The following is a 24,333-nucleotide window of genomic DNA, read 5'->3' as shown; positions in this document are numbered from 1 at the left end:
AACCATCAAAGAGACCAGGAACCATCAACGAGACCAGTCTTCCAGCAGAAACAGCGACTCCATCCCCTAGCCAGACAACAGTGAGGTCCTTAAGTGGGTGGTGAAAACGGTAGTAGGAGGTAAGCATTCTGTAGGACAATCAACCAGAGACCCCCTGCCAACACGTGCCCCTGGAGAAAGCTCAGAAGAAGGGGCAAGGAAGGCCTGAGGGAACCAGTCCCCCCTGGGGTGAAGTGGGGGTTGCCACCAGGTTTCCCAAACCCCACGTGTATAAATTGCTGAAGAGAAAACCAGTTTGCTCAGTGGACAGTTGTCATGGACTCACAAAAAACAAGCAAAAATAAAATGGTTAGGCAGAGCCGATCCAAGCAACCTACAATCTATGTTGTTAGGTGCCGTCAAGCCGTGCCGTCTCGTAGGCACCCTTTGCACAACAGAACGAAACGCCTGCAGATTCTAAGACCATGACTCTCCATGGGAGGAGAAAGCAGGTTGGTGGTTTTAAACTGCTGACTTCGTGGTTAGCAGTCCAAAGCGTGCCCCCAGGGCCAGTAAATTGGCATAAGTGTACGCGCTGCATTGAAGAGGCCCCTGAAGAGCAAAAGAAACCTTGCTGGTGCAGTGAGTTAAGTTAACGCCAGGCTCCTACCTGCCAGGTCAGCTCTTTAAAACCCTCCCAGGAGAAAGATGAAGCTATCCACTCAAGTGCAGGCGTAGTGTCTGACACCCTAGGGTGCACTACTCCCCAGTCCTATAGGATTGCTGTGAGTCAGAACTGACTGAATGCTGGCGGGTTTGGTTTGGGGTTGGTTTGGCACAAACGGTTGGTCTAAAGGTTGTCGGTTCGAGCTCACTCTGTGCTCTTTGGAACATAGACCGGACTGTGACAGTCCAGGGAGTCTACAGGACAGTGTCGTCCGGGGCTGCTTCAAAATCAACCTGATACCACCCAACAACCACCATCAAAATGTATTACATTTAAATGAGCCCATTTCCCCAGCAGATGCACCGGTGTCCTCCCACAGCCGCAGGGTGATCTTCACGGCTGAAAATCAGTGCCCCGATTACACTATTGGCCCGATGAGTCTCCTGACAGTTGGGGAATGAAAGATCAAGCTGCAGTAGCTTTCAAACCTGCTCAATAATCCAAGAGTTCCCTCAAGAATAGCAGCGATGTGCTAGACACATGCAGACACACAAAATCCTCCATCGCGTGGATTCCAACTCAGCTATCATCTTTACCAGCAGGAGCCCTGGAGACGGGCTGAGGGAGAAAGAGGAGGGTGTCCACTCGCATAAAGAGAGAGCGTCTCAGAAACCCACGGGGCCAGGTGTACCCTGTTCTATGCCTGGAAATCGACTCGATGGCAGTGAGTTTGATTTTTCGAGAGACGTGGTGGTTATGCGTCCAGCTGTTGACCTCAAGGGCTGCCTTTCGAAATCGCCAGCTGCTCCGCAGGGGAAGATGTGTTTTTCCGCTCTTGTGAAGAGCTTAGAGCCTCAAAAAAAAAAATCCCCAGGGGGCAGGTCTACTCTGTCCTACAGGGTCAGGATGGGTCGGCATCGACACAATGGCAGTTTGGGTTCATGTGTACTGGCACAGTGTTGGGTTTGAACAGCTCACCTGTCTGTTAGCGGCCTAGCACTTTAACCACTGCCCCCGTCAGGGCATCTTCATGTCTTACGCACTTTAGGAGCCCTAGTGGTGTAGTGGTTATGCGTCGCACTGCGATCAGTAGGGTCGGAAGGTCGAAGCCACCAGCTAGCTGTTCTTTGGGAGAAAGACTGGACTTTCTACTCTGGGATATAGTTACAGTCTCGGCAACCCACGAGGATCACGGGAGTCAGCGCCCACTTGCTGAAGGTGAGCTGGGAGGGTCAAGTGGGTGGATGGGCTGAAGAATGATCACAAAGATCTACAGGAAACCCCGTTCTTCAGGAGACTTGACACCCCTAGGATTTTCTGTGCCACCCTTTTGAGAAGCAGGTGGGCAGGCCTTTCTTCCAGCATACCTGTGGGGGGGACTTGATGGTCCAGTCTTTCAGTTAGCAGAGAGACATATTCATCCTTCCCACCCTTACTAGGCTGCCACCCCTGCAATGGACCCACTTGAGCTTCTTCTCATATTGCTCCCTGTGGGGAACATCCCCACCCAAGAGCCAGTGTTTCAGGAGAGAGAATTCACCTGGTCTGTACTGGCCCTGCTGGCATGCCCTGGCGAGGGGCTGGCATTTTGCCTGATGGTAGTGTACGTGAGTCAAGGGAGTTAACCCCCAAAGGACAACTAAGCACTGTCCTCCTGAAGGCCCGGGAAGCCAGCCACCACCATCACACCAAAGTATGTCCGCTTGTTAGACGCCACCCAGTGGCTCACGGACTCCTGGTACCCCTCACACCTAGTATCGCAGAGGGAAATGCTGCCCAGCCCTGCACCAGCCCTTTGGTGAGTGTGAATCGGACCCCTGTGAGGCATCATCGGGTTTTCATTCCCTGATCTCTGGACATAGATCGCCATGCCTTTCTTCCCAGTCCTACTTAGTCTGGCAGCTCCGCTCTGCCCACTGCTGACACCCACAGCCCCAAGGCTGCCGCTGGGAGGGCCACCGTGTCGGCACCGACCCACAGTGCCCGTGCTCAACAGCGGGAAACACCACCAGGCCTGCGCCAGCCTCACTGTGGTTCCATTTTTGCAGCCACTGTGTCCACCCAGCTCATCCGGGGCTTCCTCTTTTTCGCTGCCCTTCCACTCAACCAAGCAGGATGTCCTTCTCCAGGGCCTGAGAAGACAGCCGGTGACCTTCCTGTCTCAGCACTCTCATTGTGGGGTTGGAGCACGAGCACGCGCGTGTGTTTGCACTACCAGGAAGGGCAGGCCTGCTCCCTTCTCTCCTCCTCACCAGCTGTGCTCGCTTCCTCCACACGCCAAGTCTAGGACCCTTGGGATGTCCTAGTCATTTGCTTCCTCTCCTGACCCAATTTATGATCAACAGTTTTTCTGGGGTGGTCTTTAGACCTAAGAGGAAGAGAGCAGGAAGTTACGACCTAGAGGAGGTGCCAGTCATAGTAACAAGGGGTGGCTGTGACAAATGGAAATGTCAGCATCATCAGCGTGTTTGCGAGAAGCACCTTGATACTGATTTAATGAGAAAACCAAACACCGGATGGGTTTAGCCTGGGAAGGGGATGACGACTAGGAAGGATGGGCTCACGTGAGAACTATGGCCACGGAGAACCGACCGACGGGAGGCCATCCCCTTCGATGCAGTGCGTTTGGAGAGCTTCCCCTTCCTCCAAGCATGTGCTGAGCTGTCTGGGAGACGAAGGCAGAAAGGAGGACAGAGGCATCACCATCCGTGTGAGTTCTGGAAAGTAGCATAAAGTAGGGGGGTGGAGACCAGTGATCATGTCTCACAACGAAGTCCTGGAGATGGACAATGTTGACTGGCTGCCTGGTGTCTGGGTCCCTCTCCCTTTCTTCTCTCCACTAGCTCTGCAGGGCCCTGGAGATGTCCATGGAGGAAGGTGATGTCCAAGGCTGCCTGAAAATAGTCACCGTGGTAAAGATCTTGCACACATGCGTGACTTACTTATGTCGGTAGGGTAGCCCCTGGAGAGAAGAGAGCTGGCCCTGGCGAAGGACATCATGCTTGGTCAAGCAGAGGAACAGCATGGAAGGCTTTCAAGGACATGGATTGACACAGTGGTTACAACAATGGGATTACACATCAGTGGTTACAAATGGGGTTGCCAACCACAAGGTCAGCAACCAACAATGGATTATGCACTGGTGGCTCCACAAGGTCAGCAGTTCAAAACCACCAGGCACTCCATGGGAGAAACTCCTGTAAAGAGTTAAAACCTTGGAAACTCACAGGGAGAGTTCTACCCTGTCCTATAAGGTTGCTGTGAGTCAGCATGGACTCAGCAACAGTGAGACGGACTCATGGTTGGGTAGGAAGGACCCACCACCTGATCTTCAGTGGTGGAGGGGTTTTGGGGGCGTTTTTTCCCCCCCTTATTGATTGTTTCAATTCGTTCTTGCTTTTGACGGAAACCCGCTGTGTGAGAACACAGCCCCGAGGCTCTGGTCAGCTTCTCTGGCAGGCAGTAAGTAGTCATGTCAGAAGAGGGACAGGCTGTGACCCCAGAGGGAGAAGGGCACTGAAGCTTTGCCCTTGGGACCCTCCCCTACCTTGCCCTGTGCCTCTCTCTTCACTTGGCTGAGCACAGCTTGTGTCCTACACCATCAGACCTTCAGCATGAGTCTTCCTGAGACTTTGAACATTTCTAGTGAGTTATCAAATCTGGGGTACAGTGGGAACCTCCAAATTCATAGCCCGTTGGTCTCAAGTAAGGTGGTCTGGCCATCCCCGAAGGCTGTAGCTGAGGGAAGGCAGACTTTTTTGGGGGGAGAAGGGCCTAGTGATCAACTTCTCAACATTCAGCCGACAGAGATCCTCTGGCGCAGCGCTATTCAGACACATGTGCCATCACCATGAGTCAGAGCGGATTTGAGAGTGACCAGTCCATCGGTAGCTAGGGACAGAAGATCTCACACAGACAGTCAAGGAATCTGTATTCCCACATAGGGCAATGAATGCAGAGATGGAAGATGTGCACCCAAAGGTTGCTGCCTTCACACAACCTTGGACTCCATTGCTTCAATGACAATCACATGTGTCCCCCAACTTTTGCAAGAACATCAAGTGATGGCCACAAAGCGGAGGAACTAAGAGTTCAGTCAACCATTTAAAAGCTGTCCCTCGTATACAAACATTCCTAGGTTGAGGTCTAGGTAGTATGGCAGGGGCTGGACCAAATCCAGGGATACATATGGTAGCCAACTAAAAAGGTGGGGGGGGGAAGAAATGGGTAGCAAGGGAAGAGGGCACTAACCCACCCAAGGGGAGGGTATTGTCTATATCTCCACAGGGAAAGAGGGATCAGACTTCAACCCGGTGCTCCAAGATGTGAATGCAACATGCCAGCATGAAGTAGGGAACCAGTAGAGAGGTCTAAGGGGCTGGCCCCAATCCTAACTATGTGACAGCCACCCCTCCCCACAGAAGAATTTACTTCAGAGGACATCGCTGAAGCTATAGCTTATGGAAAGGGACATGTATGATGAGAGCACATGGGAGCAAATGAAGGGGGAGGAAGAGAGAGTGGAGCACATCCTGGCCCACCAAGCCTTGAGGATGATATCCCTGCTCAGAGCAGTCAATGCACAGAGAGGATCATATAGCTGGCCCCATTATGAGACACGACTGGGTGCCATCTCATTTTGGGTTGGGGAAGAGAAATTAATTGTAAGTCTTTAAAAGCAAGAAAATGCTGCAGGAGTAAAATAAAACCTTGCTTTCGATGTAAACCATGTCTGTGTGCAAGACTCTGTTGGTGTTGGACGTGAGGGTCTTGACTTTGAGCCCACACAGAGGCACACAGCCTGTGTGAGACAAGGATTATCAATGAGGAAATCCAAATCTGAAGAGGGGGTGGTATCAGAACCGAACACGTGAACATCTAGTTTGCAGAAGGCTATGGATGAGCATAGGATCCTAAGATCTATTTGCTGGGTCCCCATATATGGATGAAGCCTCTGGTGATCCCCTCTGCCCAGGGCTGTGAATAGCCTTGCTACCAAGCAGAGGACACTGGATTTTTCTTTTTGTATCTTTTTCTGTATTTGAAATCCAGGGTGGGTGGAGCTACAGAGTCAGTGACTGTATGGATGGTCTCTTGTGGGGAATGGTGGAGGAGGTGGGGAGCTACTAACAATGGGTACAAGACAGAAGGAAATGTTCTAAACTTTATTTTGGAGATGTTGTACAACCCCTTTTAATACGATTAAATTATTGAATTGTATGATCTGTGAATGATATCCCAAGGAAAGAGTTTAAAATTTTTTTACTTTGGGTGATTTCTCTGTTGACTGAAATATCTCATGGTTCTACCCATATAAACCTCGCCTGGAGTTCATTGTCTATAGCAGGGATTGGCCGTCTGTGGGCTGAAGCTGTACTGCTCTCTGTTTTTGTCAATGACGTTTCCTAGGACACAGCCACACACGGTCCTTTGTAGAAAGGGAGGCTTCAAGGAAGCCCGTGGAAAACACCTCATGATCTTTTCTTTCCATTTCTTTCATGATTTTATTGAAGGCCCTCATAAATTATCTGTGGCTGCATCCGTGCTAAATCCCAGTGTTGAGGGGCTGCGAGAGAGAAACATATGCACCCCCAGAAACCCCCCAGATAGTAACTATCTGGCCCTTCATAGGCAATGTTGGCCAACTGATGGCCACTACAATCGGTTCTGGTTCAGCAAAAGTTGGTCACGATGGCCAAGCTGCTGCTGGGAGACTCCTTCCAGATTCCAGAGTTTTCCTCTGCCCTGGCTCCACCACTATTTCCCATACGCTTGCCCACAGCTAATCAAAATAATCTTCTTATTGAGATTCACTTTCACAGACCGTTTCCAAAGCACTTGACTTCATTTTCATAGAAGCAGCCCCTTTTCCTGACTGCACTCATTTTTCATCTGTTTTCATAACATTGCACTAAATAATGTAATTACAATAACAAGTGCAGCTGGCAGAAGCAGGTCTGGGAACGAATACAACGGACTCTTGGCAAGCGGGCACAGCCATGGGGGAGGGGAAAGGTGGGGCTTGTGCAGCCTTCTCCTTCCTGGAGGCCCCAAGTGTCGGTCCAGGTGCTTCCTAAGTAGAACGAACACACAGGAGCTGCTCCGCTGGTACGTTTGGCCAACGGAGAGCACTTGGTCCATCCTGCTCTTTCTGCAGCATCTCTCCTTTCTGGTGGTCACCAGCCTTTCCTGCGCACGTCCTCTTAGCATGGTCACTGAGTATACTGCCTGTCTGCTCTGTTGAACTCTATGGAGGACAAGGGTGGAATAGGCTTGGGTTTCTCTTTGACCTCCACTTCCTCACAAGGCCCACCTTCCTTCACACCACCATTGAATGCCACCAGCACGTCCAGTTACAGCAGAGATGGACTTGGACTTGAAGATTGGGAAGGTGTTGGCCTCTCCTTCAATCAGTCGATGGGAATGGTATGGATCACAGAGAGCTGTCCAGTGCTGGAAGCTCCTCCAACTACAAGTCGTCCTCAACTGGAGGGGGAGGATGGTGCAGAGCCAGCATCGTGCTGTTCTGCTGAGAGTGGGGCAGCCATGGGTCGGAGTGAACTCAAAGGTAGTCATCAAAGCAACAGCTTGGTGGTGGCTGGCATGGGGTTCATGCTCGATTCAGAGTTCTTGAACCAATGACAATGGAAGCAGCCACCCCCCAAAGCTGAACTTGAGTCGAGAGCATTTGAATCGAGAGCCGGGGAAGTTTTCCTTTCTCGCCGTCTTAAGAGTCGCGGAGGAAGAGTGGGGGCCTTGGGACCTTGGGGTGGGGGTGGGGTATGGCGAGGAGGTCTCAGGTCCTGCTCTCTCTCTTCCGCGGCATTCAGGAAGTTGCATCACCCCTTCCCTGGGCGAAGGGGACACGGGAGCCAAGACGATCATTAGCATTTTGCAATCTGCAACCCACATCACTCTTGCATCTAGCAGAAATGAGAAACTTGCTTCTAACTGACAAATTAAATATTGATAACGTCTATCTCCTCCATGGCTTCTTTCGTCATTTCTGTGTCTCTCCATCTTAGGTCATTTGCATTCGAGAGTCATAGTTTTTCCTTTTCCTCTTTTGCACGTGACTGCAGGCGCTCTGTCACAGGCTGTCGATCCTATTTCTCTTAAGAGCCACCCACTTTTAACCTAAATAAATGTATTCCCCAAGAAAACATTGTCTTAGGCCACGAGAGATGGAAACTAGCATTAATGGCCATCAATAATAGCTAACGGGCAAAAGAAATAAATCCATGACCACCTAATCATTATTAAGAATCTTTGTGACACCAGATACCGCTCCTGGATTATTCTAATCTGTGCACACAGGCTCACACACATGCACACACCCATGTACTCAGCCCATACAGAGTAAGTGTTCGCCTCTCTGTCCCACGGAGGCACAGGAGCTTTGAGTAGCCAGGCTGCCTAGTATTCAGAAGCAGGGAGTCCATCCCCCCTCCGCTGGTGGCCCAGGTAATGATCTTTTTTTTTTTTTTTATAGGACACAGCTATTATATTTCACAAACAACACTGTGACGTTTGACAGATGCAGGTGCTATGGAGGAGGTCTGCCCACTTCTAGCTAAAAGGAGAGCGAGCTCAGGAAGCATGGAAACGCAAAGCCGAGCCAGGTGCCCTGGAGTCACCTGTTACAGCCACCCCCTCCCCAGCACGCATGTCAGAGGCGAGCTGTGCTCCACGGGGTTCCCAGGCTCTGCTTTCTCAGAAGTGGATCTCTAGGCCTTTCTTCCTAGGTACCTCCATCTTTTCAGTCAGCAGCTCAGCATGAGGCCCACTGAATTCCCCGTAAATGTGAGAGATCGCTTAGAGATGGGCTTGTGGAAGCCTAAGTATCTCTTGTTGATGATAGAGAAACAAGGGGAGTCACTGTCTCACAAGGTGACGTAGATGCTCAGCCCTGTCACAGGTGGGTTCCACGGAGCCTAGGGGACAACTGAGATGCCAGGAGTAGCACACCTGTTGTCCAGAAGTCTTTGCCCTGCTCTGAGCCCCCAGCCTATAGAGTATAACTGGCCTGACGCCTCGGGGCATCCACTCCATTTTCAATGACTCCCTTTCCCTGGCAATATCCCTGAGAAACTAGGTCTATACTGCTGCTAGGGTTATGCTGTTTCCTGGACCGATGTAAACCGTTGACCAGGGTCGGGGCATGAGTCCTCCCTCAGATGTGTGTGGCCATAACTGACAAGCAGTCAGTCTCTATGCCTGGGAACCTAAAGCAGTGGACACTGGAGGGGCAGGAGGGTGTGAGGTACAGAAAGATGAGGTCCAGAGAGCCTTTCTCCAATGGAAAACTAAACACACCAACAGCAAGCCCAGAGCAGACCGATAAAGAGAAACAGAGGCAGAGGCAAGAGATGTCTCCTGGAGCCATTTCTGACAGCTTTCTGATGCCCACCTCTGGTCTGCAGAGGCTGCCTGCAAGCCTTGTCCATGTAGGCTGGCCAGACCAGGCTCGATTTCTTGCATTCTGAACAACTAAGCTGGAGGCACTTTGCTCAGAACACACCCCACCTGCCCTCGGCGGGTCTTCCAGCTGGACACTGGCGTGGAAATGGGCAGGCTCAGTTGTGCACACGTGCTCCACATTCTTCCTAAGGTGAGGTGGTTCTCCCTGAGTGGCGCGGTGCCTGGGTGCTGGGCCACCGAGCCAACGAAAGCGCAGAGGCTCGAACCTATGAGTAAGCCTTCTCATTGAGGGTGAAAAAACACATGGGATTTTTTCCTGTTTTACAATTTTTTTTCCAATGCTAAGGAAACTGTAGTAGAATTTAGCACCCTAGGACCCCTGGGCAATGGCGTCCCCACTGTAGGATTTCTGGGCAGTGGAGCCCACTCCCACCCTGAGAACACTAGGTAATAGAGCCCCCCATCCTAAGCACCCTGTGCAGTAGAATCCCTTCCCCTAGGACCACACAACCTTGCCAGCTTGATGGGCTGCCCAGAGAGACACTGGGCTATTGAGATGGTTTCATTTCTCCCGTCCAGTTGTTGATTCCACATTCCAGCCAGGCCAGTGCTGATGGCTGGCTCACAGCAGCTGCACACCTAGCCCTGCTTGGACCTGTTGGCGCCAATGAACTGTGACCCTGGGACTCACAGAGAAGCACCCCACCCCAAATTGCCCAGGGAGAACTGTGGGCCATCTCCCCAATAGGAACCAGCCATCCGTGTGAAATGCACAGTCAGCGTAGGACTCAGATGGGCACAAGGTGGGGTGGGGAAGGACAAGGTCCCCTGTTCTGTGACAGGCTCCCACGGTGGATGCCACTCCGGGGCAGGGTCATTGCTGTTAGGTGCCTTCCAGTTGGATCCAATGCATAGTGACGCCGTGTGCAAAAGAAGAAGCTGGGGCGGGCTGTGGGGGGAACTGGGGAGCAAACCGTGAGCGCAGGTGCACTGCCACCCATCGTGATGATGCGCGGGTAACTTTCCTTAACAGCGACTTCACTATGGAAGTGTGTGAAAGGCGAATTATAAAAATTGGAATTAGAAATGTGTATTGATATCCATCAATAAAACGAGTGTGGAAAACAATGAGAGTAGGAAACACTGCCAGGTCGGCCGCCGCCGTCACAGTGGCTGTTGTTTGGGTCTGCCAGTGCTGGGGCAGGGTGACGGCTAGGAGATGCTGGAGGCACAGGCGCGGGCCCTCGGGTAAGGGACCTCGCGTGGTGGCCACACCTGACACTGATGGGCTGCAAGTGATGACTGCACCTGGGTTGTGGGTGAGAAAAAGAGATAGACGCCAAGGGCGGATGAGCAGGTGTGGATCTGGAGATAAAGGGCAGAGGTCTGGGAGCTGACAATGGAAGAGACTGTGACAACTATCATTCAAACATTTAGTCCCCTGGCAAGGAGCCCTGGTGGCACTGTTGGTAAAACATCCACCTGCTAACCATCAAGTCAGCAGTTCAAAACCACCATCTGCTCCTCTGGAGGAAACCGGAGGCTGTCTGAACCCACCGTGCTTTACAGTCTCAGAACCCTATCTAGATGGGGACACTGAGTCAGGATTGACTTGGAAGGAAAAATAGGGTTTCTAAAGAAGAAGGTAGAACTGAAAGGTGGGGAGGTGTCTTGGACACAAGCATCGCCTGTAGGGTCTTCCTCTTTACCACGACCTTTGGCTGCACCATGATGTTGATGCACACAACAGACAGACAGGCCAGCTGTCTTGTTTTACGGTCTCTGCCAGGTCCAGGGATGGTGGGGACAAGGCTGTACTGATGAGGATCCCCTTGCACCCCCCAGACCCTGACAACACCACAGAACGTCCTAATGACACAGGAGCCATGGCGCAGACACCCCAGGGGGCAGTTCTGGAAAGGCACCGAGAGCAGTTTCAGAAGCATGGCTGTCAGATGTGCACCCTTCAGTGACGTGGGCAACGGAACAGAGATCTATTCCTTGTCCTCGTTCTCTCTCTCTCTCTCTCTCTTTCTAAGGAAAGAAAAAATAAATGAGGCTAAGGAATTTCATTGAGGGAGGCATTTCAGATCCAAATTATCCTCCCAAACCCTAAAAAAAGAACTCGGTGGCCCCCTAACAGTCACCTTGAGGAAGCGGATGCTCTCTTCAGGTGGCAGAGGGCTGAACGTGTACGCAGGAGGGGCACCGAGGCCGGGCTGAACAGGGGAGGGAGGGGACGCAGAGAGGGCGTGGGGAGGAAGAGCGGCGGAAGGAGAGAGGAAGCGAAGAAAGGATGAGAGAAGAGCAGATAGAAGGACACAAAGCCCCCAGATGTCTGCAAGGTGAGCCATCCTGGTTGGAATACAATCCCATATTAATCCATCCTGACATGGAAAAGTGAGGACAATCACAAAGATCCAGAGCCACCCTTCTCCCGCCGGGCACATGCCGGGGGGAGAACATCAAGCTGGGGGACCGCAGGGGGTCAGCGAAAGAGAGGGCCCTCAGCGAGATGGGATGGGGTCACTTGGCGAGATGGGCTGGGGTCACTCAATGAGATGGGGTGGGGGCACTCAATGAGGTGGGGTGGGGGACACGCATGGCAAGGGTTGTGAGGCCGGCCTGGGGCCAGGAGGTGCCTTCTCCTGTGGTACTCTGGGTGGCAGTGACAATCGTCCGAGGGACCGTGGTGTCTGTGGGACAGTGAGGAGAGGAGCCTTCAGAGACGCTCACTGCGGTGGCGTTTCAATTTTGGGCCTCACGACCGTGTATCACCCTGGATTCCAATATGCTCTCTATCCATTCCAAACCTAAATTAGTTTTAAGAAAATGCAGAAACAAAGACGACATCAGCACACACACACATATCACACACACACACATCACCAATGCTGCTGTTGTGGGGCGCCATCCATGCTCTCCAGGGGGTCCAACCCCTAGCGACCCTGTGCACAGCAGAGAGACACACGGCCCACCCTGCGCCCTCCTCACCAGCAGCTGCTGTGCCCATCCATCTCACCGCGGGCCTTCTTCCGCCTCGCTGCTCCTCTGCTTGCCCAAGCATGAGGTCCTTCTCCAAGGGCCCGTCTCTACTGACCACATGCATGTCCAAAGTCCGTGAGACCAAGTCTCCACCCTGGCCTCTCAGGAGCACTCGGCTCTGCTTCTTCCTGGGCAGGTGCCTTTGTCACGCATCCCGCAGGTGGTCTGTGGGTGCAACCAAACTCCAACCCTGAACTAGCACCCTCTGCCAGCAAGTGAACCCTGCCTCTCGCGCCAATCATATTGCACCGAGTAGAATGGCCACCTAGGGTCCCCAAGGTCGCCATGTTCAGGGAAGTAGACTGCCACGTCTGTCTGTCTGTCTCCGGCGGCTACCCTTTCAGTTGGCAGCTCAGGAAACCACCCCCGCAGACCAGAGCTCCTTGAAGTCAATACACCCGAACCAAACTCACGGGGACCCTATCGCATGGGGTGAAACACCCCTGTCGGTTGCAGAGACTGTAACTCTTTTCGGGGGTAGAAAGCCCCATCTCTCTCCCGAGGAGCGGCTGGCAGTTTTGAACTGCTGACCTTGCAGTTAGCAGCCCAGTGTGTAACCACTAAGCCACCAGGGCTCCTGGAATTCAGCGATAGAACCCATGATATCAAACTCCTGTTTGCAGGTATTCACTGTTGGGTGGGTGGGTCGGGGCCTCCATTTTTGTCCCTGGCCCCACCCACCCCCACCCACATCCTTCCATGCTGCAAACCACACTCCATTGCCGCCTGCCTCCCTGGTTTGCCAGGGCAATGCTCGCAGAACAATAGAGACCTCACGCTTCCCCTCATTCTGAGGACTGTAACAGGGATCCTGGAGACAAACGGATGCCTGTGCTCTTTATCGCATACTGACCTAGTTCTGGCCACAGTCCCCCTCCAAACAGGAAGCGGAATCCGGAGTTGTAATGCATTATTTACTAGGATGAAGCAGTAATTCAGACTGCAGGGGGAAAGGCAATAAGGGAGCCGAGGCAAGCTTAAAACGTCTTGCAGCCTGTTTCACGAGGAGTCGCGAGTAATGCAGCCACATACACTTAGGAGTGGAGTGGGGCGAGAGGAGAGGTTAATAGAGAGGGCTGCGCCGCAATCCCGCAGAAAATAAATATGCATTCGAGAGGAGAAAGCCTACGCCCAGTCGCTCAGCCGAATGCAGCACCGGCCGCGGCTGTTTGTTTTACACAGCCCTTAACACCCCGGTGCAAGCAACGACTGTAAAACAGAGATAACTCTGGGAATTTATGGGCATCTTGGGACCGGAGCTAAGAGAATGCTCTGAGAAGTTACGAGCCAGTCTGGATGGCCTTCAAGCCGGACCAGCCCTCGTGGAGCCCGCTCCCATGCCAGTCGCTGCATGGGTGTCAGAGCCCACCTGGGGCCCCTATGATTCTCAGCATCTGACTTTATTTCAGGAGGGGATCGCCAGGTCTTTCTTCCAGAGTGCCTCTGGGTGGTCTCCAAAAACTGACCCAATGGCTACCAGCAGCATGCTGAATAGTGTGCACCTTTGAGGGACCTCATAACCGGCATTCAATGAACAAACTCATTGCCATCGAATCGATTATGACTCACAGCAGTTCTGTCAGTCAGAGCAGAGCTGCCCTTATGAGTTTCTGAGGCCGTTGATCATTACAACAAGAGAAAGCCTCCTCTTTGCCCCCAAGGAGTGGCTGGTGGTTTCAAACTGCCCACCTTTTGGTCAACCACCAAGGCACATCTCGCTCTACCACCCAGTCTCCTGTTAGATTGGATTAGTGCGTTATGCTGGCTAGTTAGACCCCTGCATGCAAATGGCCAAATCTCAGCATTATGGATTTCAGGGTGGCAGGTGTTTCTGGTTTTAAAATCAGGATTCAGAAGATAAAACACAGGATACAGCCGCGACTTCCATCAGCAATGTTCAAGAGAAAGCAGCCACGCGCTCACACCCAGCCAGGCCGGACGCTGCTTGCTGGCTTGGACAGAAAAAACCAGGGGGCGGGGGAGGCCATCCCGACATTCCTTGCAAGGCCACAGCCATGCCAAGAGGAGTGCCACCCACAGGTCCAGGGAAGGAGAATGCTGGCCACAAGCCTTGTCTACAAACAAACCACAGAACACACCGGAGCTCAGAGAGCGTTCTGTCTCCCAGGAACGAAGGGGAAGGTGGGGTTTAATGGTCTGTCTCCTTCTCCCACCAACATAAGTGCCACTGCCCCCAAAGGCTCTCGGAAGAACGGAAGTCACCAAGAAAACGTCCTTGGCCCATCAGTGGCCCCTCACCTTGCTCAGCAGTAAAGAACACATCCAGCCACGCAAGCAAACCAGGTGTTTATTCACCTGAGGAGCATAGCCAGGCAGGCCTCTTTTGACCTTTGTTGATACTTAGATGGCGTGTTATACATTCAGGAGGGAGGAAAAAAAAAGAGCGAGCGAGTGAGCAAGCGAGCGAGGGAACAATGATGTCGAACAAACTCCAGAAGAGAAGTATTTATTGCTGGATCTAAATCAAAAAATCCATATCTACTGTAATGGCACTTCAAAAAGGAGATAGACCGCAAGGACCAGTTCAGTCAATACTAAATTAGCTCGGATAAATATTTTCAACTCTCCAAGTCTTAAGATGGGAGCCGGCGTATTCAGAACCTTGGGTCTTGGGGGAAGCTGGGGGAAATGTCTGCTCAGCGCGCTCAGCAGTGCAAACCTGGAAGTGTTTTACAAGTAGCTGTACCTACCCTTAGCTGCTCTCTGTCACAACTCATCTGTTGTCTTGGAACCTACAAAGAGAAAGAAGAGAGAAGATAAATCACCGTCAGCGGGTCAGCATGAGGAATAATATGAAAGACAATATCCAGAGGCACTTCCAATGGCTGTGTTCAAACCAGATTCTGAATTAGCAGATGATGCACACACCCTGATTATGACGATTCAAAAAAAAACCAGCAAAATGCCCCGCGTGGTATCAGGAGGTTTGCATTTGCTTCTCCTGAAGCCCCACGGGGGTCAACCCAAGTCTGAAAGAGGAAGGAGCCAGAGGCTGGAATGAAATTGGGAATGAAAACTCCCTCTTGCTTTCAGCCCAGGCATCAGGCATCCTTCCCTGAAGACGCCCTCTGGATGGACTGACCGTCGCAATGTCTTCTCCACCGGCCATGGGCTGTCAAGTGCCAGCTACACTGCTTCCCCAATTGCTTACATTGTTAGGGTCTGGTGTTCATCAAAAGGAGCCCTGTTTGGCATAGTGGTAACTCATTGGGCTGTGAGCCACGTGGTCAGCAGTTCAAAGGCACCAGCAGCTCCGTGGGAGAAAGAGCGGCTTCCTGCTCCTGTAAACGGCTGCAGTCTCAAAAACTCACAGGGGTCACTGTGGTGAGCATTGACTTGCTGGCAGTGAATCGTAATCAAATGGTAGCCTCTCCCAGGGGCTTGTCTTGCAGAAGAGTCTAAAGTCATTGCTTCTAAGAGGAAAAAGCAGTCCAACAATCTGACCTCTTCCATGCACATTAGCAATACACAAAGCAGGCACTGGTCATCCTTGCCTTACGTAGACATGTTTTTTAAAATCCAGTAACACTCCATCTAGATGAGCAGGGGAGATTGGTCCTCGGAGCCTCGACACCCCCACCCCCACCGTGGATACCCCGATCTACAGATGATCAAGCCCTCATATCAAGCAGGGCAGCACTTGCATATAGCCTATACACATCCTCCAGGCTACCTGAAACCATCTCTTCTTGCAGACAGCATCTCAGGCAAAGCACACACCGTAAGTAGCACACATCCCTCTGAGCCAGTGAGGAATTTCTCCAACCACTAAATGCCATCGCAATTGCTCTTCAAGTACTCTTTTTTTTTTAATCCAGAAGTTGTCTTTATCTTACTTGGATCCACAATCAATACTCAAGGAAGCAGCCGTCAAGAGATCAAACAAGGCTTTGCATTGGGTCAATGTGCTCCACAAGACCTCTTGAAAGGGCCCCCAAGACCCTTGGACAAGCAGCAAGGTCACTTTGAGGACCCAAGCCAGGGCCTTTTCAATGACTCCTGTGCATGGGAAAGTTGGACCCTGAATAAGGAGGCTGAGGACGAACCAGTGCCTTCGATACATGGTGTTGGTGAAGAATATCAAAAGTACCATGTACTGCCAAAAGAACTAACAAACCTGTCTTGGAAGAAGCATAGCCTTATAATGCTCCTTAGAAGCAAGGTTGGGGAGACTTCGTCTCACAGACCTTGGTCATGTTTCAGGAGAGACCAGCCCCTGGGGAAGGACATCATGCAGGGAAAGAGACAAAGGCCCTCAACCAGATGGACTGACCCATGGGTGCAACATTGGAACAGTTGTGAGGACGGTGCAGGACCGGCCAGCATTGCCTGCTGTCGCCCCAGGGGTCTCTGAAGACCAGAACCAACTCCATGGCCTTAACAACAACAACAACAACAACAACAACCCAAACAGCGTTAGTTCGATCCAAGGGAGCAGAGCCTACAGGGATTGAGGGCTGTGAGTTTAGAGCCCACCTAGGAACATCATAAAAACCAAACCACATTCACTGCCATCGGGTTTATAAGGACTCATGGACACCCCACAGGGCAGGGTAGAACTGCCCCCTGCGAACTTCTGCAATGATAGCTCTTTATAGGAGTAGAAAGCCCATCTTTCTCCCAACAAGACCGCCGGTGGGTATTAGATACAGTGACCTCATGACTCATCCATGATCTGCACGTATAAGACGAACAAGGGCTGAGAGTCGCGGTTCCCATCGGGGACGCACGAGGCGGCAACGTAACCTGGGTGTGCAGCCTCCACTTACCTATTAGCTACATTGCATCTCTTCTGCTTTGTTTTGAACTGACGAAGAAACCCTGCCTCGGTACCCCTGACAGCACAGCGCAAGCTTTTGAAACTTCTGCTAAAGGATAGGAAGGTTTAGGGGCTGGCTTTTGATGTATATTTGATGCGATTTGTTTTGAAGGTTTCTCTTTGTCTCCAAACCAAACAAACACAAGACCGCTTCCTTGGGCTGTGCCCACTCTAGACTCGCGCCTTTCCAGACTCTAAGGGAGAGACCAGCTCCACACACGGCTCTTAAGTGGCAGAGAGGAACATACAGTTTGATTCACATGTTGATTAACTCTAGCATTATTTATGAGCAAAAAGATGTAACTGTTCACACTGTGTAATCATGGAGAAATGAAACGTACATTAGACTGCTATTCTATGATGGCATACCATGTGGCAAATTAGACCATGCTTTTGAAGTAGGGGGCTTGGCTCAACACTGTTAATTTACGGGGAACATGCTGTAACATCTGAGCCCATTCTCTGTTACAAATAGAGTCATCGAGGAAAAAGAGAGGCAGAAAGAGGAAAGAGAAAAAATGGGCATCTTCCTAAGTATTTAAAATGAATATATTGCCGGGCATTATGCACATTGGTGTACACATATAGTTGGGTTAATTTGCCTTCTAAAAATTAAATAGAAAATCCTTATAAACAAAGGAGTACCGTTCTATACAGGTACATGGGTAGCAAGTACCCTTTGGACAGGCGACTTATGGTACATACATTACTTCTCCAAGAGAGTGTGATGAGGTACAGCGAGGTTCTGGGTCCTGGCGTGCTGGTAAGTTAGGTGCTGCACACGCATGACTTAGCACTGCTCACGGGGAAGGACTGAACAGACTGTTGGTTGATGGCATTGACACCCCCGATATGCACTCCTGTGAAGAGTTACAATGGCAACAAACTAACCGCCTTGTTGGTTTCCCAAACTGTCAATCTCATGGAACAGCTGGTGGTTTTGAACTGCTGACCTTGTGGTTAGCAGCCCAACATGCCACCCACGGGGTCTCTCTTTGGTGGTGGGCGAGGTTAAAGCACAAGTTGCCATAAGATCATCAGGCACGCAGCACTCAGGCAGTTACAACTCCCTCCCTCTCTGATAAAGGGAGTGAAACAGCCCGCCCCACCCCCCCATCAGACCCCCACTGCACCATCCTCTTGTCTTGGCCCTAACAACTGGAATAGTAGCAGACACACAGACTCAAGGCAATGCTGACTCAGAGTGACCCCATCGGTTGGGGTGGAACAGTCGCTTGGGGTTTCCTCGACTTTACATCTTCATGAGATCAGAAAGCCCACCTGTTTCCCTCAGGTAGCCAGTGAGTTCAAGCCCCTGCCCTAGGTAGCTGCTCACTGCATCAGCTCATCAGCTCTCGATCACACGCCGCCGCCTCCAGGAATGGTGGAATGTGTGCCTTCTTTCGATGCTTCCTGCGCCCTTCGACATTTCCCCGCCCAACATTGCAACGCTGCAGCTCGGGGCTGGCCATCCCCACGCCGTTCCTTCGCCCTGAGATATGCTGCGCCTGCTCTCCCTCCACGTCCTCACACAGTTCCAGACTCTCCCTGTCTTCTGGAGCGGCCCTCTGAAATCTGTCCAGCTCTTTGTCTTTATCAGCTGTGGTAGTTATAGAATCTGTTGTCAATGTGAGAGGATTAGGAGGGAAGGGTGGAGTCTAGCCTGTCCATCATTGTACAGCCAATGAGCCCTCTGTGTGGGCATGGCCTTCCCCTGAGAGTTCTGGGAATTGCTGGATTTCCTCCTTGGAAGCAGGAGAAACTCTCTCTCTCTGCTCAGTTCTTGGGAGACACTCTACTGACCAGATACATGGCACTATGCGGACAGACTCTGCACCTTGGGAAGGGGCGGAGCCACGTGGAGGCCCCTGCCAGCACTGAGATGCTTACAATGTCACAGGAGTCACAAGTCTTTCCTACATTCAGCGTCACTGCCTGTGTTTCATCGTGAGGCTGAAGAGGAATTTGTACATTGGTATCAGACTCATGGGTTAATATTGGACTTATGGACTTGATCTGGACTGGGCTGGGGTGTTTTCTCAATGTTCACTTGCTCTTGTACATAAAGCTCATCTTTACACACATCATGAGTGTGTCTGGGGATTTGTTTCTCTAGTCCACCCGACTAACACTTTGTCTTCTGTTCCAGAAAGCTACTACTCTATGTCATCGACATTCATTTCAGTCTTTTCTTTCTCTCCGGTCCGTTTAATGAGCTTTTCCTTTTTGTGGTGTGTGATGTCTCCCTCCAACTAGCTCATCTGGCCTGAGGTTATTCATGTGGCCCGCATCAATCTCTTCTTGAGAGGGTCTCTACATTCAGGCAGGTGTACTCAAGGGTGTACTTTGACTCTGGTGTCCTGGGTGGGTGGCCCTGAGTCTATTCTGAGGGATACCACGAGAGCGTGGAGGACCGTCCCACAGGCCTCCTTAGGGGGTCATCTAGACAGGAGCGGCTCACCAGGCCCCTCTCGCTGAGCTGCCAGCATGATTCCAAATGCTAACCCTGAGGCTAGCAACTGAACACATGGCCATTGCTTCTTGTGCATGTGTGTGTGTCCTAAATGGAGGGAACGGGGCCATGGGACAAACTATCACCCAGGTCCCAGGATCAAATGATTTTGACACAGCTGGACATCTATGCAAGAAAGAAGGAAGGAAGGAAGGAGGGAAAAAAGAGGAGGAATCCTTGACCTAAATCTCATAGGCTAGACAAAAAAATTAAAATAACTAAAAATGGACTAAATATCTCAGTGCAAAACTTAAAACTAAAGTGGATGATGTAATTAAGGGGTACTGGCAATGCCTTCATCTTAATTTCTTTAGTTTTCAAATTGCGTTTTATGAACACTTCGCTGTTATCAGAAAGCATTTCGATAACAGTGTGTGGCAGAAGTGGAGGTGTGGTGAGGTTTTTGGTTTTTTTTAATTGTATTGCAAAAGTGATAACTTCCATCATAGGAAATTAATTTCAATCATTTAAACATTTTCTAAAACAATTAATATTCTTCCCATGAGCCTTCAAAACCCACCCTGGTGTCTCGGAGTCTCAGGCACATATGATAGCATTTATGGAAACCAGGATGTCATTGACCTGACAGCTCTGGAATGTTCATGTCCCTGAGAAGGACCACAGAGGGGTCAATTCATCAGTACCTGTGCAGAGGGCTCTGCTGTATTTCAGGTGGAGATCATTCCGGGCACGAGGTTTAAGGATAAGGAAGGGGGTGGTTGGAGTGATCCTAGGGTAGACCTCAGTCCTGGTGATATAGTGGTTAGGAGGGCTGTGATCCGCATGGGCGGCAGTTCAAAACCACCAGCAGCTCTGAGGGAGAAAGACTGGGCCTTCTACTCCCATGAGCAGTCTCTGAAACCCACAGAGGGTGCTGGGAGTCAACATTGACCCGATGGCAGTGAGTGTAGAGTGTGGAGTGGCCCTCGATGAGATGATTGGCATGAGAGCCCATCCCATGGGCTCAGACAAATGGTGGTGAAGACAAAAGATGAGATGGCAGCCTTTCTCTGGGGGGTGGAAATGGGACTGCCATGACACTGAGCTGAGACGGCAGCCATTCACACCACGACGAGTACAGGGGACGCGACATGCTTGTCATGTCCCCATGCGCTCCTCACAGAATCCCACTGTGCATATCCCGAGAACCAAGCCTCCCTTCTCCCTGGGGCTATGCTATGGTTGGCATTAGTTCTCTGCATTCCGTGTCACCTGACAGGGACCGAATGAGGCAGGTTAGCCCTGTCCCGTAGGGTTTCCCGGGCAGCAATCCTTATGGAAACGTATTGCCTGGTCTATCTGCCATGGAACACTGAGTGGATTGGAACCACCCATCACTGGTGAGACTCCCCCAGTTGTACAGCCAGGGCTCCTGTGTGGGTCACACCAATATACAATCCTATGAACAGCTGGTGCAGTGAACGTCACCACCCTACATGCTACTGGCTGCCACAAAGAGTCCCTACTGGCCAGTCTCTCTTTGGTTGGAGGTGGATGGAAATGTCTACTCAGAGAGTCCACTAAATGGCCCCTGTATCCCTGGAGAGAGGTGGCCAGTGACCTCCCCTCCTTCACCTGCTGCTGTCACTCGATGACACCAAGTCAACATCCAACACAAAGTGACATAGAGTGACAGAGGGTACAGCTGCCCCATGGGGTGAGCTATACTCTGTATGGGAGTGGATTGACAGGTTCTTCTGCAGGCCTGGGGGGTGGGTTTAGGATACCCACTGAGGGTAGCCGTTACACTGCCACGGCTCTTCCCACGAGTCTCCTCCAAGGCCAAATAGATACATACTAAACAAAAGAATGAGAAGCGGTCACTCCCAGCACTGAACCCTGCAGGCTAGGGCACTGCACTCCTGCTGCCCCACCGGGGGTCATCCTCTGCCACTCCCACGGGGTGAGCTGGCTCTCCCCAGGCACAGCCAGTGGTGTCCTGAGCTAGTGAGAGCTGCTGCCCTTCACTGCTATGGGAACGTTTGGGAAGACACAGGCAGCTGTCCCTCCACACCTGTTTCTCAACCAGACTCTGGCCCTGTGCGCTCTGAAAGGCAGCCTGGAGAAACACCTTCCATGTGCCTGTGGGTGAAGTTAGGGGTGATCCAGTCAGGTTCCGCTCTAATGACCCGGAGCGCTACAGAACAAAACAGTACCCGGGCCTGCCCCCTCCTCACCATTGTTCCCACGCCTGAGCCCACGGCTGCAGCCACGGCGGCCATCCACCTCACCGAGGACCTTGCTCTCCTTCGCTGCCCCTCTACTTTGCGGTCAATGCACCCGCCACCCAATGCCTTTTCATTTGGAAGCCTACATGCCTTACGATTATGTCTCCCCCGCATTTCCACCCGCCCCCCCATGGCAGTAATGCCCAAACCCAATATCTTGTATGGCCTAAGAGAGAGAGGGAGGGAGGGGGAAGGAGGGTCGTGGAAGGCCTGCTACTGTTCCTTTAAGTTGCTTCCAGAGAATCAAATACCACACTCAATAGCACTGCCAAGTAAGCACTTATGAAAGGCTAGAAACGGAAGCAATGAACTTCAGCGGGAGACCCTTCGCTCTCCTGCTCAGACGGGATGCTTAATAGCAGGGATTCATCTCTCCCCTCCCCCACCTTCATCTAGGATGCTGCGCACACCCAGCCTTTGTCATCGTTCCCATGACTTTGAGTTCTCCCTGGTCGGTCGGTCCTGCCACCCCACCCCCGCTTTACCCTGACCGCAAAGAGCCCTGGAGGCACAGTGGTGACCAGTTGGGCTCTTAACTGCAAGGTCAGCAGTTCAAAGCCACCAGCCAGCTCTGTGGGAGAAAGACGGGGCTGTCTACTCCTGGAAAGAGTTACTATCTCCGAAACATGCAGGGGAGCTTCTACTCGGTCCTACAGAGTTGCTACGGCTCTCATCAACTCGATGGCTGTGAGCTTGGTTTGGGGTTACCCTGACTCTAGCACCCGTTCCAAATCCCCCATTCACCCATCGGCCTGGCTCAGCAAGGGCTAGGATGGGGGTCTCAACTGGCTTGCTTAGTCCGGAGGCCACGACCATGTTTGCAGTCCCATGTTTGTCCACCCATGCATTCTCCCATGCATTCTCCCATGCATTCAACAGGGGGTACAGGCACAGGCACATCTGGTTATACCAGGGCCTTCAAAACATTCATGGGAAAATCCCATCATTGCGCAGTTCCAGGCCCCATGTACCTTTTGAGGCCTCCTTACATGTTGATGGGTTAGTTGATATCGTGTGTTCCTCACAACGCTGCCTGGCACCCACACTGTCTTCACCGGTGCAGAGGAGCGAGAATACATGGCGTCAGTGTGTGGGTCAAACCACGGTGTTGAGGCTTACCTTGACATGACTAAACATGGGGTCCTTTTCTAGGGATCGGCCTTTGCCGGGGACATGTCCAAAGAGCAGGGGGCTGGCCAGGCTCTCTTCTCAGGGTCACACACTTTGTCTGAGAGTGCACGGTGTGTTTTTCTGTCCGCCCATGATAAGTAGACAAACTCACATCTCACTGCCGGTGGCAGCTGCCGATTCTCTTTGGCACAAGGAGAGAGAAGCCACCCAACAGAGACCGCGAGTGAGGCAGTGGGCGCGTCTGCTCGGGAAGCAAACGTGAGAAAGATTTGGCTGAAACGAGTGGAAACCAGAAGTGGCAACAATGAGTCAGGCCAGGAGACACGGTGTCTCCCTGGCTGCCGACAGCTAAAGGAAGCCCATGCCAATCCCAGGATCTCTCTGGAGATTCCACTCAACGGCCTGTCCCTTTCCTCCCCAGGGAGAGTCCAAAGGCCTGGGAACATCCTGCTGATGTTGCAAAAGTGCCAGCAGCTCTCGGGGTGGAGAGAAACTCCAGGGAAGGAGGAGGGAAGAAGGTGGTGTGTCTAAGCGTTTAGTCGACTGACTAATATGGGGTTTTCGACAAGTAAGCCTGGGTGAATCCGCTGAAGTCTGAAAACCTGCCCCGCTGACAGTGGTTCTAGGTGCCTGGGGATGTGCTTTGGTGCAGGTGCTGAAATGTTTTAAATGTGGGGTGTTTCCCAGTTCGGACCTTTGGTAGAGCATGTTCTCAGCCCCCCATGCCATCTAGAGTTTCCCTGTAGTGCAGTGCTTAAATGCTGGCTCTTAATCCAAAGGTGGGCCAGGATGGGATCAGGTGTCAGGAATCAAAGAACCAACTCCCCCAAATTACATCGATGTGAATGAGGGGGAGGGTGAAGAGGAGACCCAAAGCCCATCTGTAGACAATTGGACATCCCCTTACAGCAGGGTTACAAGGAAGAGACAATCCAGTCAGGGTGCAGTATAGCACCGATGTAACATACGACTTTCCTCTAGTTCTTTAATGCTTCTCCCCCACCCCTACTATCATGATCCCAATTCTACCTTAGAAATCCAGCTCAATCAGAGAAAGCACACTGGTACAGATAAGACCTCACAATACAGGGAATCCAGGACAGATAACCCCCTCAGGACCAATAATGAGACTAGTGATACCAGGAGGGTCAGGGGAAAGTGTGGGGAGAAAGGGGAACTGATCATAATAATCGACATATAACCCCCTCCCAGGGGGACAGACAACAGAAAAGTGGGTAAAGGGAGATACTGGTTAGTTTAAGACTTGAGAAAAATAATAATAATTTATAAATTATCAAGAGTTCGTGAGGGAGGTAGGGTAGGGGAAGGATGGAGGAAAAAAATGAGCTGATACCAAGGGCTCAAGTAGAAAGAAAATGTTTTGAAAATGATAATGGCAACATATGTACAAATGTGCTTGACGCCAGGGATGGATGCATGGATGGATTGTGATAAGAGTGCTAAGAGCCCCCAATAAAAGGATTTAAACAAACAAACAAAGGGTGGCCGT

At 51.5% G+C, this 24,333-nt stretch overlaps 1 protein-coding gene across 1 annotated transcript in view; it reads right to left on the bottom strand.

Moving 5' to 3' along the window:
* RBFOX1 (RNA binding fox-1 homolog 1) overlaps positions 1 to 24,333 on the bottom strand; it is a 1,294,183-nt gene that overhangs the window by 565,851 nt on the left and 703,999 nt on the right. Inside the window, exon 3 of the mRNA XM_045284033.1 lies at positions 14,824 to 14,865. Coding sequence (XP_045139968.1) covers positions 14,824 to 14,850 — 27 coding nt within the window. The 5' untranslated portion in view covers positions 14,851 to 14,865. The remainder of the gene's footprint in view (positions 1 to 14,823; positions 14,866 to 24,333) is intronic.

This window comes from Echinops telfairi, unplaced genomic scaffold, assembly GCF_000313985.2.
Source record: "Echinops telfairi isolate 266 unplaced genomic scaffold, ASM31398v2 ScPeMD7_5;HRSCAF=22, whole genome shotgun sequence".
In the NCBI taxonomy this organism is placed as follows: Eukaryota; Metazoa; Chordata; class Mammalia; order Afrosoricida; family Tenrecidae; genus Echinops; species Echinops telfairi.
The sequence above is the reverse complement of the archived record's forward strand: the minus strand, read 5'-3'. Positions and strand labels throughout refer to the sequence as shown.